Below are 15,356 nucleotides of genomic sequence, written 5' to 3'. Positions count from 1 at the left end.
GCCCCTGGGGGGGGGGCATGAGCGGCCCTGCAGGAAGGGCGGGATGCTCTGCGCATGCGCGGTGAGTCAGCCTGACAGCCAACCCCATCCTCATCCTCAGCATCTTCATCTCCATCAGGGAGGATGATGGAGGACGGAAAGGAGGATTCTCTGGCGACCGACGACGAGTCGGACCAGACGACCGCGGACAACACGGTAAAGACAGCCCGCCGTCCTCACACCGAGCCTCGGTACGCGTTAGCTCCGTGCTAGCAGCTGTTAGCTCCGTGCTAGCAGCTGTTAGCTTCATGCTAGCAGCTCTTAGCATCATGCTAGCGGCTTGGTTCAGGGGCGTTTCTGCACTCTACACGGGCCTCGGGGAGGGAGGGGGGCACACACACACACACGGTGTCAGGAGACCAGCATGGGGGGGGGGGGGGGGGGGGGGGGGGGGGGGCTCCGCCTCCCTGGCCCTGCTGACGCCCTGGTCTGGCTCTGGGTGGGGTGGGGGTTCAGATGGTGGAGGACGGCTCCACGCTGCTGCGCAGGATGGAGATCTGCGTGGCGGAGGCGGAGAAGAGGAGCGGGAAGAACGCGGTGGGCATGCAGGAGACCTTCACCGTCTACCTGATCGAGACCAGGTGAGTCCGGTATGGGGGCGGAGCCGGGGATGGGGGCGGAGCCGGGGCGATCTGATGGCGTGCCCCGCTGATGTGTGCAGGCCGATGGACGCCGTGACCGAAGGTCACAACCCGGCGCCGGACTCCCTGTGGAGGAGGTACAGCGAGTTCGAGCTGCTGAGGAACTACCTGGTGGTGACGTACCCGTTCGCCGTGGTTCCCCCGCTGCCCGAGAAGAGGGTGAGTCCCGCCTGCAGACCCCCGACAGCCCGGTTCAGGTGAGACCAGCGTCTCTGTGTCCCGCTGGCAGGCGGAGTTCGTGTGGCACAAGCTGTCTGCAGACAACATGGACCCCGACTTCGTGGAGCGCCGCAGGGTGGGGCTGGAGAACTTCCTGCTGCGCGTGGCGTCCCACTCCGTCCTCTCCAACGACAAGATCCTGCAGCACTTCCTGACGGAGGTACGGCGGCGCTCGGCGGCCGGCGGCGCCGCTCAGTCTCACCCCTCCTGTGTTTTCTGCCGCAGGAGCACGGCTGGAAGGAGGCGGTGTTCGACACCGGATTCCAGGCCAAGGTACCCCGCCGTCCTGCAGCGTCCGGAACGGAGCGTTCAGAAGCATCGTCTCCGACCTGCAGCTGCCGACGTGTCTCTGTCCCCCGTCCAGTTAGTCTGAGACTGGAGCAGTCTGAGGCTTCTCCTTCCTGTCCTTCCTGTCTCTCCTCCAGGCAGATTCCAGACTCAGAGCTCTGAGCGCCACCTTCAGAGTGAGAAACCCGGACAAGTAAGACTCCGCTTCCTGTTCCTGTCTGTAAGAAGCTGAGGAGAAACAGTCAGAACGTAAAGCTTCACGTCCTCAGCTCGGTTTGAAACCTGTGTGATCTGACGAGGTGAACCGCCCTGCTGTGTTTCTCCAGACGATTCATGGAGATGAAACACTACAGCGATGAACTCCAGGCTCACACGTCCCAGCTGCTGAGGACACGAGCTGTGAGACACACACACACACACACACACACACACACACACACACACACACACACAATTTGGTTGATTTTAAATTAAATAATTCAGAATATTATTCCTGAGCTCGGTGTTTACATGGGAGAAATGAAGGATTAAATCCTCTTTAACGATGGGGGCAGTGAAGCGTTCTGATTGGACGGGGCGGCCGTGACGTACTGACGTCTGCCGGACGTAAACAAAGCGTTTTGCCGGCCATTTTTCTCTCTTTCTTTCTGAATTAAGATCGATGCTACAGTTTTAAAATGTCCTCATTGTTCTGCTCGTGTCCATCCACTGTGTTCATTATGTCCATTTCTTCTAAAACTCCCGTTAAGTAAATCGTCTCCGTATGAGTCGAACTGCGGGCCGCCATCTTGGAATATCGCATCATGGCGACAGACGAGCAGAACGTCCGGAATGAAGTCGCCCAGTTTACATCTCATTCTGCACCTGAAGGAGCATAAACCGACTGGACAATTCAGATTTACACTTAATTTCAAACAAAGTTTTTAGGCGTTTCCAGGGTCATTTTAACCTTTATTGTGATTTAAACAGGAATTAAAATTCCCATGTAAACATACTGTGTGTGTGTGTGTGTGTGTGTGTGTGTGTGTGTGTGTGTGTGTGTGTGTGTGTGTGTGTGTGTGTGTGTGTGTTTCACAGAGGGTGGCAGACCGACTCTACGGTGTCTATAAGGTTCACGGGAACTATGGAAGAGTCTTCAGGTGGGTTTGTTTTAATCTACGTTGTGAATCTGAATCGTTTTATTGAATTAAGAAAGATTCTTCTGCTTTTCTCATTGTTTTGTGTAACTTTCTTTATTTTAGAGAAAACAGGTTTTTTTTTCCATAAAGAACATGAAGAACCTAACAGAATTAGTTCTTTGTAAAAACCCTGATTGGTGTTCCCTGCAGTTCATGCTGCTTCCTGCCGCTCCTGAGCAGCAGGTGGCAGCACTGAGTCAGTGGCTGCAGGGAGTCTGGTTCTCTGGTTCTCTTCTGTGTGTTCCCTCAGCGAGTGGAGCGCCATTGAGAAGGAGATGGGAGACGGTCTGCAGAGCGCCGGACACCACATGGACGCGTGAGTACCGCCTCCAGTCAGTCCCACGCGGCTTTCAGCCCCCCACGGTGTTCAGCCCCCTACGGTGTTCAGTCCCACACGGTTTTCAGCCCCCCACGGTGTTCAGCCCCCCATGGTTTTCAGTCCCTTCACGGTTTTCAGCCCCCCACGGTGTTCAGTCCCTTCACGGTTTTCAGCCCCCCATGGTGTTCAGTCCCTTCACGGTTTTCAGCCCCCCACGGTTTTCAGCCCCTCACGGTGTTCAGTCCCTTCACAGTTTTCAGTCCCTTCACAGTTTTCAGCCCCCCATGGTGTTCAGTCCCTTCACGGTTTTCAGCCCCCCACGGTGTTCAGTCCCCCATTGAGCCCAGCCGGTCTTCTCCTGCAGGTACGCTGCCTCCATAGACGACATCCTGGAGGAGGAGGAGCACTACGCCGACCAGCTGAAGGAGTACCTCTTCTATGCCGAGGCTCTCAGGTGTGTGTGTGTGTGTGTGTGTGTGTGTGTGGGGGGGGGTTCTGGTCCCGGTCCAGGTCTCTGAAGCGGTCCTCCCTCTCCGCAGGGCGGTGTGCAGGAAGCACGAGCTGACCCAGTTCGAGCTGGAGGTGGCCTCCCAGGACCTGGTCTCCAAGAAGCAGCAACGTGAGGAGCTGGCCACAGGGGTACCCCACACTCACAGTGCCCCCCCAGAACCCCACACCCCACCCCCCGGGTCCACCGGGACCCCGTCCTGAGAGGCCGTTCCCGGTGGTGACCCGTCCCCCCGTCTCCCCCCAGATAGTGCGGACCTTCTCCTTTAAAGGGATGACCAGCAAGCTGTTCGGCCAGGAGGCCCCGGAGCAGAGGGAGGCCCGGCTCCGGCTGCTGGAGGAGCTGATCGCCGAGGGCGAGGACGCCGTCCGGGACAAGACCGCCGAGGTCCAGTGAGTGTGTCCGCCCGCCGGAGGGGGGGCGGGGCTGCGGGGGACCTCCACTGACGTGTGTGTGTTGTGGTGCAGGGAGCATGTGGAGAAGGCCTGGGTGGACATGCAGCGCTTCAAGGAGCAGAAGGACAAAGACCTGCGGGAGGCGCTGGTCAGCTACGCTCTGATGCAGATCAGCATGTGCAAGAAGGTACCGAAGCTCGAAAGAACCACAACTGTCCCGGTCATTGAACATCTCACGGTGCTGTGTGAGACGTGACACGACCGGGATAGTCCTGGATCCAGTCCTGGATCCAGTCCTGGATCCAGTCCTGGATTCAGTCCTCATGAGCTGATCTGGTGTGTTTGCAGGGAATGCAGGTGTGGAGCAACGCCAAGGAGTGTTTCCTCAAGATGTGAGGCGTCACTTTTCTCCGCCAAACACTGCTCTCGCACCAACTGTAATTTAAACCTCAGTAATGTTAATTTATTTGTAAATGACTGCGTTGTTTTTAATGTTATTTAACTCTAAACATTTTCTATTTAAATAAACTAATTTGTCGTTTTAAAGCTTCGCCCAGTCTCATTTGGAATAACTGTTTTTTGTTCAAATAAAAATGTGTGTTTTGAACTTTCCTGTGTCTCTTCTAGTCTCTCTGTCAGTTTCATGTTACTGAACAACTCAGTTTGGAAGAAACCTTTTGATTTTTGATCAATTAAAACATAATAGATTAAAAAAATAAGGAAAAAGGGAAACATTATTCTACTCTAAATGTCTGTCAGCAAAGTAATTCAGTTATTTCTGAAGGAGTAATCATCTCTAAACTCTCCCAATCTGTTTTTTCTTCCCCAGTGACCATAAAATATTGACAACATATACAAGATTGTCTCCTCAAAATATTCAAGTCTGTCTAAATTTACTGAACACCCAGTATATTACAAAACACATTTTACCAATGAAACAGAAGAAATGTATTCATTTCATAAAATATGGAGGAATGCATTTATCCACAAAAACAAATATAAAAAAAAATGAACTTCTGTCTACTGGAGCGTTGAAAAACCAGACTGAAGCGTGTTTATCTTCCCTTGATGTACTTAATGACACAAATCCGGCTTAATTAAATATTTCCTGAATTATTACTGCCTTGCTCTCTTCTTTGTAATAGATTTTATATTTATTTTCATTATTGTTGTTTTATGACTGTTTAACTTGTAGGGATCCTTTTATTGCGTTTTGTCTCGACAAGAGTTGTAAACTGAGTAAAAATATTGCAAAAACTACTTTATTTTATTGTTACCCACAATGCACCGCTTCCTGACGTAACAGTCTCACTTCCGCGTCGGGGCGTCTTCCATGTGGGTTTGTTTGTAGCTGCAGTCATGTCCGCGGAGCCGGGACGGAGCGGAGAGGAGCCGGAGGAGGAGGAGAGCTACCGGGCCTTCGAGGCGCTGCACGCCGCCGCCCTGCAGTCCTCCGGAGTCCCGCACGTCTACTGGCGGAGCCTCCATCACAAGCTCACGAGCGAGGTCAGAGTTCACCCGGCACCAGACCCCGCTGATAACCTGGCGGTTTTACACTTTCTCTCCTTTAACGGCCAGATATCGCCGTCTTCTAAAGCTCTGCTCTTCACTGTGTGTATCTGTGAGTCTCCCTGAATAATTCGGCTGAGACGTTATTAAAGTTAAACCCTGATGTGAGGAGTTAATTTAATCTGTATGGCGATTAGAACCTAAAGGAGTTGGTTCATTTAACTCTTTATTTATATATTTAGTGCTGAATTCAGTTTTCACATAATGTGAAATTATATGTAAATGAATGATTCATGCACAGAACATTTCTAGATGTTTGCTTTACATCACGTTGAAGAGAGAGTATAAGTTTACATTAAAATCCCATCTATGATTTGATATTTGATATTTTCAACGTGGAGCATTTTAGAAAAAACTTTGAGAATTACTTGGTGCAATAGAGAAGAAGTCCTGTTGAAGATGTATTTTAGAAAATACCTTAAAAACTGGCATTTATTGGAACTGACAGTGTAATATAAATAATTGCAGTATTGAGTTTGATGTTTTCACTGGGGTCAAAGCAGAGAGTGGCCTTCACTGTGCAAAACTGAAGCTAATGGAAGCTTCGCTGCCAATGGGAGAACTTTCACTGATGAACAATAAAATGTGTTTTATTGTCTTAAAAGCCTTATTGTTTCTATGCAGAGGCAAAAGAAGATGGTTAAAACAGGGTTTTAATTGTCTAAAATATGCATTTTAACTGAGTAAGACATTGAAAAACACAATATGTAGAGAATGATAACAGAAACTAGTTTGGACCAAAGGTTTCCCCTCCAGAGCTGGGAGTGTTTCCTTCATGTTTTCTCTCATTGTGCTCAGCTGTCAAACACCTGGTCTGTGGACCAATCCCGGGACTCCAGAGGGTCCAGTCCGGCCTGAACCTTTGGATGATTTCTAATCCACCCTGTGTGGACGGATCTCTCCTCTGGGATCCATTCAGTGCTTTGTGTTGTAGATTTATGATGCTGGTGAGGTTTTTGGAATCATGCAAATCCAAGAGGAGGAGGAAGAGGAGGAGAGGAAGGGTAACCCTGGAGCCTTCAGGTGTAAGGTGGTGGTGACCCGGGACAGCGGACTGCAGGCCTCAGATCCCACCAGGTGAGGGCGCCACAGACCGGAAGCTGGGCTAATGAAACCCTCACGGTCCAGTAATCCAGACTTCAGTCCACAGGTTAAAAAGCAGAACCCGATTCTTTTCAGAGCAGGATGTAGAAACAGCCTCTCTGTGGCGTTTTGGTCCTTTCTGGATGAACCGCTTCCTGTCGGATCGTGATTGGTGTGTTCGGTCCTCTCCGTCTGCCTGCAGCGTCTTCCTGGTGGACCACGCCTGGACGTACCGGGCGGAGCAGGCCCGGCAGCAGCTGGAGCAGGTCCCGGGCCTGCTGCCCCGCATGGCCGCCCTGGTGGGGGTGGAGTTCCACGGCGAGGCGCCGGACCCGGGCGTGGTGGAGGCGGTGCTGGAGCGCCTGTGGAAGTACAACCAGACGTACCAGCTGTCCCAGGGGGTAGGGAGGGGGGGCGAGGGGGGCGGAGGCCCGGCCCGGGCTCCGTCGGTGACCTGCCGTGTCCTCCGCCCTCAGTCGGCGGAGCAGCGGGTCCCGGTGTGGTACGTCCTGGACGAGTTCGGCTCCCGGGTGCAGCACAGCGACCGGCCCAGCTGCGCCGTGGCGCCCTTCTTCTGCATGCGGACCCAGCTGGCCTACAGCGTCCTGTGGCCCCTGCACGACCTGCGGAGCGGAGGTTCGACTCCGGCCCCGTCGATCGCCGCGAGGCTCCGGCTCGTCTGCAGACAGGAAGTGACGAGGCGGCGCTCTGTCTCGTCCACAGATGAGGCGACCCGGGACTACGCCTACGGAGAGACCGACCCGCTGGTGCGGCGCTGCCGCCTGTTACCGTGGAAACCCGACGACCTGGACGGGGTCGGCAGCGCCACGGCCGAGCCGCCGGACTCCTACTATGAGGTGAATTCTGGGAAAACCGCAGAAATCAGCAGCAGGGATTGGGAGGGAGAAGACGGAAGGTCGGTTTGTGGCGTTTTTCTACCAAGTAAAGAATCAGAAGGGGGGCGGGGCTGGTGGATCAGGGGAAGCAGGAAGCAGTCCAGATGGTCACCCTAAGGGGGTTCTAACCCTGCCCCTCCACTGGCCCACCGCGCCGCCTCAGTGCCGTCATGAGGTCCAGGACCGGGTCAGACTGCTCTGCTTCTGTTCTCCAGGACATCGTACGAACCAACAAGGAGCTGCTTCCTGTGGAAACCCCCCCAGGCTCCGCCCCCTCCGGAAAAGTCCTCAAGTAAGTGTCCCAGAGAACTGAAACACCCTGTGGACCCAGTCTGGATCCACAGAAACCAGGCCTCTGACTCCAGATCAGGTCTGTCAAACACAGATGTGTAAAATACTTCCTAACGAACCGAACGGTGAAAGATGTTGAGAAGAGAGAGTGGAGACTTTCACAAGCCGATGCATTTTGTTTTGCACATAAGAAGCGTGCCTATCTAATCAATACATCAAGCGTCAGAAACAAATACAGGTTTTACTGGTATAAAGAAACACATTTCTTCTGTCATAATGAGAAGTTTTTGTGGGACTGAGAGCAGCCCTGCAGCTGTGAGGAACTCCGGCCTCCCTCCATACGGACGCTTCTCAGAGATCCTACACATTCCTGCTGGAACCCAAACACGAGCCGCAGGCAGATAAAGCCCCGGCAGCTGCGCCGAGCGGCCTTCGGCACACCGTGAAACCGCCTGTATCGCAGAGGTCAGAGGTCAGCAGCTCACATGAGTCATGACAGAAGCGTCATGTGAGCCCAGAAAGGCAGCGTCTGCAGATCCAGGCCGGAGTCACCAAACCCGTGGCGTTGGTGTGAAAGCGGCCTCTGTTCTGTCTCTGCAGGGTCTACTCGGACATGTCTCAGGTCCGGAACAACCTGACGCACCCGGGGTTCCAGCTGACGGAGGAGGAGGAGGAGGCCGACGTGGTCTGGGTCTTCGGCCACATCAAGGACTACAGGTGAAGGCCTCAGTGTGCTCCCCGTCGCAGCGACGTCGTTCCTACGCCGCCACTGAACATATCCTGCTTCTGCGTCAAGGGAACGCCCTCCTCTGTAATTTCACCGCCAAGCCGCTAGCAGTCACAACAATGCGGCTTCCGTAGCTCCTACACCACCAGTTCTCCTGCAAACCCCAAAGTTCCCAAAGGGTCCCTGCTCAGCACCCTGGGTCACCGACCCGAACATCTGGATTCAGTCTCTGCATACCTGCAGAATGTCCCGGTCTCGCTCACAACAGAAGGTTGTAACATCTGGATTCAATCACCGAACGCGGGACTGAATATTATGGTATGTAATTCATTACCTGGCGTTCAGATCACGTAGACACCGAGAGACGTCACCAAGCATGCATCCTGGGAAATCTGGTCAGTTCTAACACTGGCAACTGGTTCACTGAAGCCCTGACACACACACACACACACACACACACACACACACACACACACACACACACACACACTTTCATACACAACGTGCTGAGGCAGGATGGAGGAGTGTTAATCTCTCCTCACCCCCGCTGGGCTCCAGGGTTGATTCCCGGCGCTGTGATTGGCTGTCTGAGCCCGGCTGCTCGCACTGCTCTGTCTGCCCTCAGTACCTCCTCTGATCTCAGGAGGAAGAAGAGATGTCGCCTTCCTGTCAAATCAGTGAAATCAGACTAATGGGGAAGTGTTTTTTTCTTTCTGGATTTTGCTTTTTGAAGTTTTTCTTTTTTTACAAAACAATGCAGTCAGGCGTTCCTCAGTAGACGGGGAACGGGTTCGCCTTACAGCATGCTGTTAAAGTCCTCTCCTTCCTGTTTACCTGGGAGTAGTACTGATTCTTCTTTCTCTAATTCACACCTGGGGGTCGTGAGGGGTTCTGATTGTACCCTTCACGACCCCCCAGGAAGTGACGTGCTGATGTCTACAGGAAGTGTGGAGACTAAAGTGAAGTGGAATCATGAGACTCTCGGCACGCGTTCTTTTATTCGGTTGAAGAAGATGATCGCAGACGAGAAGGTGACTGACAGCAGTATAATCAGAAATACAGGACGTCCCGGACCGCGGCCCAGAACCCCAAGAAAAATGGCCCGATCTCCAGAGGGGGGATCTTATACTCTCTCTGCTTTGCCACATTTCTTCTCTTGGAATTCAGACAGTTGCAGACGTTCTTCCTGTTTCAGTTCTACACTTCTACCGACTCCATATCTCTACGGGCCACATGTAGGACCGCTGGAGGTATCACGCTCTGCCATCCCATATGAGGCGATGTGAACAATAGGTGAACCGACTCCTCACCTTCTGACCGTACGCTGGTTCCCTCTTCTGACTGCTGGTTTCAGCCTGCTAGGAGGTTTTACTGAGGCGGCTTACAGAATTACAACCCAGTCAGAGTGGAGGTGGAAATACACAACAGACGTCAACAACTCCACTTCCTGTTCAGTTTTCTCGGTAAACTTTGATGCTACGGCTTTAAAAACGGTATTGTTATGTTTCCCTCAATCTACTCTTTTCATTCTGTCATTTTTTCTATAAATTGTCTCTGAGTCCACAGCTTGCGTTGGGCGGCCATCTTGGAAGATGTGCATCGTCACGACAGAACAGGAGAACGAACAGAACCAAGCAGTTCACTTACAGCAGAATGAGTGTTTCCATGATGAACCAGTCATTTAGTTCTGCTTTTAAATCAGAATAAAAATCGCCAATTCAGAATTAAGTTTAAACCAGAATAGACATTTTCATTCAGAATGAGGCGTCTGAGGTGATGTTAAATCCCTCTAGGAGGTTTCGTACCGTGAAGACTCTGGGATGATAAAATGTGGTTTTACTAGAAGGCAGGAAAAAATAGAATCCGAAGGCAGAAAAAGTCATGAAATTGAAAGTTTCTATTTTGTTGTGAATGAAGACATTCCAATTCTGAAATCTGACATTTCAAAGACCTACCAGCACCGCTGAAAACCACATCTTCAGTGTCTTTATTGTATCGGCAGTGTTCTGAGCCTGACAATGAGCCAGTGTTCAGTTTTGAAAGCAGTGATTGTCTGAGGAGTCAGGAGGACGACCTTCAGTCCTCTGGACAGACGTCCCGGAGAGGTTGAGACAGAATAACAGTCCCCGATGAGCTCTGAGTGGAGCGTCTCACTGATAGCGCTCCAAGGCCGCCTCTGAGAAGCAGAACCCTGAAGCCGTCTGTCTGCCCGGCAGGAAGCTGAGCGAGCAGCGGCCTCACGTCATGCTCAACCAGTTCCCCTGCGAGAGCCTGGTCACCGTCAAGGACTGCCTGGCCGCCGTGGCCCGCCGGGTCCGGGTCCGGGGCGGCCCGGGGCCCGCCTGGCTCCCCGAGACCTTCAACCTGCAGTCGGAGCTGCCGCAGTTCGTCCAGCGCTACCGGGCCAGGCAGCAGAGGTGGGGGCGGAGCTGCGCTCTGACGGTGGGCCTCGGGATTGACCTCTGACCTGTCGTGAAGCGGGTGTTCTCTTGTTCCAGGGGAGAGGATAACCACTGGATCTGTAAACCCTGGAACCTGGCCCGAGGCCTGGACACACACATCACCGGCAGCCTGGACTGCATCGTCCGGCAGAGGGAGAGCTCGCCCAAGGTGACAACACACACCTTTAGAACCGGCTGACCCTCCACGGCCCGCCTGAAGCCGTTGCCACGGTTACAGGTTGATCCCGAGTGTGCGGCGCTGTCTTCCAGGTGGTGTGTAAGTACCTGGAGGACCCGGTGCTGTTCCGCCGGGAGGAGGTGGGACTGGTGAAGTTCGACATCCGCTACATGCTGATGCTTCGCTCGGTGAAGCCGCTGCGTCTCTACGCCTACGACGTCTTCTGGCTGCGCTTCGCCAACAGGTGATTCATACACCGCCCGATTTCTCCACATTCCATTTCAGGGCTTCACCTTTTCTCTGGATTTTGGACATTTTAAAGTCAGTTTGAGTCAAGATAATGAAATATCTCGAAGTCTGAAAACTGCTCATCACACCAAAATGACTTTGTGTTTATTTACTTTTATGTGTATTCATCTTAATGAAGAGCTAAAGATATCAGGAGTTTGGTTTTTATGTTAATATAATATTTTTTATCAGATTTAAACAGCTGTAGTACTGTTGTATACTGTTGTTTCAGATTTAAAGAAAGAAAAAAGCCATCTTCGCACCATCGGTTGTTAGCTTAGCCACTCACTGTTAGCTTAGCCGCCACCATCGGTTAGTAGCTTAGTTGTTCACTGTTAGCTTAGCCGCCATCATTGCTTGTTAGTTTAGCTGCCACCATCAGTCATTAGCTTCGCCGCCCACTCTTAGCTTACCTGCCACCATCAATTTGTAGCTTAGCCGCTCACTGTTAGCTTAGCCGTCATCATTGGTTAGTAGCTTAGTTGTTCACTGTTAGCTTAGCCGCCACCATCGATTACTAGCTTAGCCACTCACTGTTAGCTTAGCTGCCACTATTTGTTACTAACTTAGTTTTTGACTGTTAGCTTCACCGCCACCTTCGGCTATTATCGTAGTTATCCACTGTTAACGAGGCCGCCAGCGTCAGCGCTGTGTGTCCTGGACGGGTGGAGGTCAGGGTGGAGCGCTGTGTGTCCTGGACGGGTGGAGGTCAGGGTGGAGCGCTGTGTGTCCTGGACGGGTGGAGGTCAGGGTGGAGCGCTGTGTTTCCTGGACGGGTGGAGGTCAGGGTGGAGCGCTGTGTGTCCTGGACGGGTGGAGGTCAGGGTGGAGCGCTGTGTGTCCTGGACGGGTGGAGGTCAGGGTGGAGCGCTGTGTTTCCTGGACGGGTGGAGGTCAGGGTGGAGCGCTGTGTGTCCTGGACGGGTGGAGGTCAGGGTGGAGCGCTGTGTGTCCTGGACGGGTGGAGGTCAGGGTGGAGCGCTGTGTGTCCTGGACGGGTGGAGGTCAGGGTGGAGCGCTGTGTGTCCTGGACGGGTGGAGGTCAGGGTGGAGCGCTGTGTGTCCTGGACGGGTGGAGGTCAGGGTGGAGCGCTACGAGCTGACCTGAGTGTTGCAGACACGATTGGTTCAGGCTGGCGTGACCGTCATTATGATGGGCTCTTCTAACGTCAAAACAGGGACGAACTCCATCTGAGGACGTCTATCTTGTAAATTCAGTTAAACCGCATTTGCCGGGACGGCTGCCGGTTTTTAACCGCTGCTTTTGTTAACAGTAACAGCTGATGCCACAGGAAGTCGGTCACCTCTTAATAGGAAAACTGGTTAAACCACAACACCCACATGGAATCTGTGAACCGCTGAACCCTCTGAGGAGGTTCACCTCTGAACATCTGGGAAACGGAGCCTCAGTTCAGCTGTTTAGTAGTGCAGTATTCTTCCATACACACCGGTGTCTTCATGGCTCTCCTGGGTTCTTGAACCTGGAGCAGGTGCTGATGTCCTGGCTGACCGGTTCACTCCGGGTGTTGCTGTTTCCCAGCGGTAGTTAAACATTCCCCCAGTGTGTCCTCCTTTCATTGGTGTTATCACTGCTGGGATTAACGTTTCAGAGATAGCGTGTCCTGCTGACCTCCACCCACTGGCGTCGCGACAAAACAAGCCAGAAATGCGTGAAAGAGATGAGAAGCTGGTAGTTCTGAGTTCTAGTCCAGCAGTAAACTACGAAGAAGGTAGTTTGAATGTGGATTAGCGATGTGAGCTGGATCGGTCACGTCTTCCAGTGTTCCCACCATCGTCTTGTGGTTCAGGGATGCTGGATATCAGACACTCCCGGAGGATTGTTTCATGACGTTTGACCCGCCGCGGTCCTGATTGGTCCTGATCGGTCCTAATCGGTCCTGATCTGTGCCGATCGGTCCTAATCGGTCCTGATCGGTCCTGACCTCCCCTGTCTTGTGTCCAGACCTTTCTCCTTGGACCACTTTGACGACTACCAGAAGCACTTCACCGTCATGAACTACGCGGAGGGGGTGGAGCTCAAACAGGTGACCTTCTGCTGCCGTCCTCTGGTCTTCGACCCTGAACCCGCTGACCCCTGTGCTCACCCCGTCTGCAGGTCCACTACGATGAGTTCATCCCCCTGTTTGAGCAGCAGTACCCTCAGTATCCCTGGAAGGAGGTGCAGGTGAGTGAGTGTTCCTCCCGGACTCCCTGCTGTGAAGCTCCTGCTGCTGAAACCCTCCGTTCGTCGCGGTTTCCTCCTCCAGGCGAAGCTGTTCGAAGCGTTTAAGGAGCTCTTCCAGGCCGCCTCGTCCCGACCGGCGCCGTACGGGATCTGTGCGTACCCTCCGTCCCGGGCCATCTACGCCGTGGACCTCATGCTGAAGTGGAGCACGGGGCAGAACGGTGAGCCAATCATTCCTCTCCCGTCACGCTGCCTGAGTGTTTCCAGAGAGAGGTCAAAGGTGACCCGGAGCCCCACTTCCGGTTCATTTGGAGAACAAGAATCCTTTCTTCATCCACTCTCCTTCCTCATCTCTCCTCCGGTTGGTTCCAGTCTGACCGTTCCTACTTCTGCTTGCTCCGTCCGGTTTGAACCGGACCTGCAGCCCCACGCCGCTGTCTGGGTCACTTCATCTTTCTCAGGACTTGTGATGCTTTGGTGCAACAGTTCAGATGTGTTTTAACGTTGACCTCCGTCCAGCCTCCAGTGCTCGATCAGACGAAGCAGGGAGGTCATGGAACCACCTGGAGGGTTCACTCTAACGTCTGCAGAAGCAGCCGGCAGCGGCTGCAGAGGATTTACTGTATCGGTTGAATTTAACGGCAGCTGCTGTGTGATTAACTAACTGACTGATGGAAAACGTGCCACAGAAGTGAAAACCATTGTGTATTTAGAGAGAAAACCCCTGACGGACGTCATATCAGTAGTTTTTTTATGGTCAGTTCTGAGATATGGAGGTATCTGAGGAGGTCAGACTGACTTCCGCCGTCATTTATCTGTGGAGGTTTGATTCCCTCACCGCCTCTGATCTGGTTCCTTATCTCTGTGGAGGACAAATGAAGACACGGGTTTGTTTCTCTGGGAAAAACATCACGCTTTAGATTACTTACAGGAATAAAATGCAAAGTTGATGACTGCCAGGTTGAGCTGGTAAAAACTGTGAAACTTCCATAACTCTCACGTCATGTGACTGTCTCCTGATATTAATGACTCTGTCCTCGGTAGTACAGGCAGAATTTGGTCAGTACCTATAAAAATACCGGATTTGGAAGCCACCCCTCCTCCTCACCGCGCTCCTCTTCTTCCTCCTCCCCCTCCTCCTCCTCTTCCTCCTCCTCCTCCTCTTCCTCCTCTTCCTCCTCCTCTTCCTCCTCCTCCTCCTCCTCCTCCTCTTCTTCTTCTTCCTCCTCCCCCTCCTCCTCCTCCTCCTCCTCCTCCTCCTCCTCCTCTTCTTCTTCCTCCTCCTCCTCCTGCTCTTCCTCCCCCTCCTCCTCCTCTTCCTCCTCCTCCTCCTCCTCCTCCTCCTGCTCCGCCCTGCAGGCGAGCGCCTCATGCAGCCTCAGATCCTGGAGCTGAACTTCTCTCCGGACTGCGCCCGGGCCTGCCTCTACCACCCCTCCTTCTACAACCACATGTTCCAGACGCTGTTCCTGGACCGGCCCGAGGACTGCCCCGTCACGCAGATCGCATGAGGAACCCACGCACACCCGACCGCACGTGGCGCCACCTGCTGTCCGGGAGGTCTCCGTCGTTTCGGACCAATTCACTTTAGTTTTTCTGCTCTGTGTGAAATATTGACGGTTTTTCTCTGAACTGACCAAACGGTAGCACTTCCTGTACAGATGGAGAGGAATAAACCATGCTGGGTGAAGACCCCGCCTCTGGCTCCTTCATGTGTCCCGATTGGTTGGAATCCTCACGAAGCTGCGTGCCATATTTAAGGTCATATTCCAACATAACTACATTAAATCAAAGGGTTGTGACATGAGATTAACTCATTTGACTCTCAGATTGTTCATTTCTCTTCATCTTTCTGTCCGTGACGGGTTGGAACTCTTCCCACACCTCTGCGGATCCACTGCAGTTAATGTTTAAGTGTCTTATCACCCCGGGGGTTGTGTTTCAGCTAACGTTCAGACCGGCAGGGGCCCAGGCCTGCACGCTTCAGCTCCCCGGTGCGTCACGTGACGCCGTTACTCGCTCTGTTCGCAGCCTGGTGAGGATAATCATTAGGTTCAGGTGTGTTGAAGCATGAATGGAGCTAAAACCTGCAGGACAGGGGCTCTCCCGGA

At 53.0% G+C, this 15,356-nt stretch overlaps 2 protein-coding genes across 4 annotated transcripts; both read left to right on the top strand.

Annotated features, from left to right (window-relative positions):
- The first annotated feature begins 65 nt into the window (after positions 1–65).
- LOC115404543 (sorting nexin-4-like) lies at positions 66–4,173 on the top strand. 3 transcript variants are annotated; one of them, XM_030113923.1, is made up of 14 exons: positions 66–195; positions 496–620; positions 701–839; positions 910–1,059; positions 1,125–1,172; positions 1,325–1,380; positions 1,514–1,586; positions 2,265–2,326; positions 2,616–2,681; positions 3,049–3,138; positions 3,224–3,303; positions 3,443–3,584; positions 3,660–3,774; positions 3,936–4,173. In XM_030113923.1, exons 1-14 carry the CDS (start codon positions 124–126, stop codon positions 3,981–3,983), a joined length of 1,266 nt encoding a protein of 421 aa, XP_029969783.1. In that variant the 5' UTR covers positions 66–123; the 3' UTR covers positions 3,984–4,173. The 3 variants fall into 3 exon arrangements, with proteins under 3 accessions (XP_029969783.1, XP_029969781.1, XP_029969782.1); XM_030113921.1 differs by having other exon boundaries at positions 3,224–3,323; positions 3,439–3,584; XM_030113922.1 differs by having other exon boundaries at positions 112–195; positions 499–620; positions 3,224–3,323; positions 3,439–3,584.
- A 742-nt stretch (positions 4,174–4,915) lies between these two features.
- Positions 4,916–15,013, top strand: ttll12 (tubulin tyrosine ligase-like family, member 12). The gene is made up of 14 exons (XM_030113918.1): positions 4,916–5,093; positions 6,091–6,233; positions 6,442–6,640; positions 6,716–6,875; positions 6,963–7,096; positions 7,351–7,427; positions 8,027–8,143; positions 10,370–10,570; positions 10,652–10,763; positions 10,865–11,016; positions 13,024–13,105; positions 13,177–13,245; positions 13,328–13,466; positions 14,605–15,013. Exons 1-14 carry the CDS (start codon positions 4,947–4,949, stop codon positions 14,754–14,756), a joined length of 1,884 nt encoding a protein of 627 aa, XP_029969778.1. The 5' UTR covers positions 4,916–4,946; the 3' UTR covers positions 14,757–15,013.
- The last annotated feature ends 343 nt before the right edge of the window (positions 15,014–15,356 follow it).

The sequence above is a fragment of the Salarias fasciatus genome, chromosome 17, assembly GCF_902148845.1.
Source record: "Salarias fasciatus chromosome 17, fSalaFa1.1, whole genome shotgun sequence".
Classification (NCBI taxonomy): domain Eukaryota; kingdom Metazoa; phylum Chordata; class Actinopteri; order Blenniiformes; family Blenniidae; genus Salarias; species Salarias fasciatus.
Note: the sequence above shows the minus strand (reverse complement) of the source record. Positions and strands in the feature narration are given on the sequence as shown.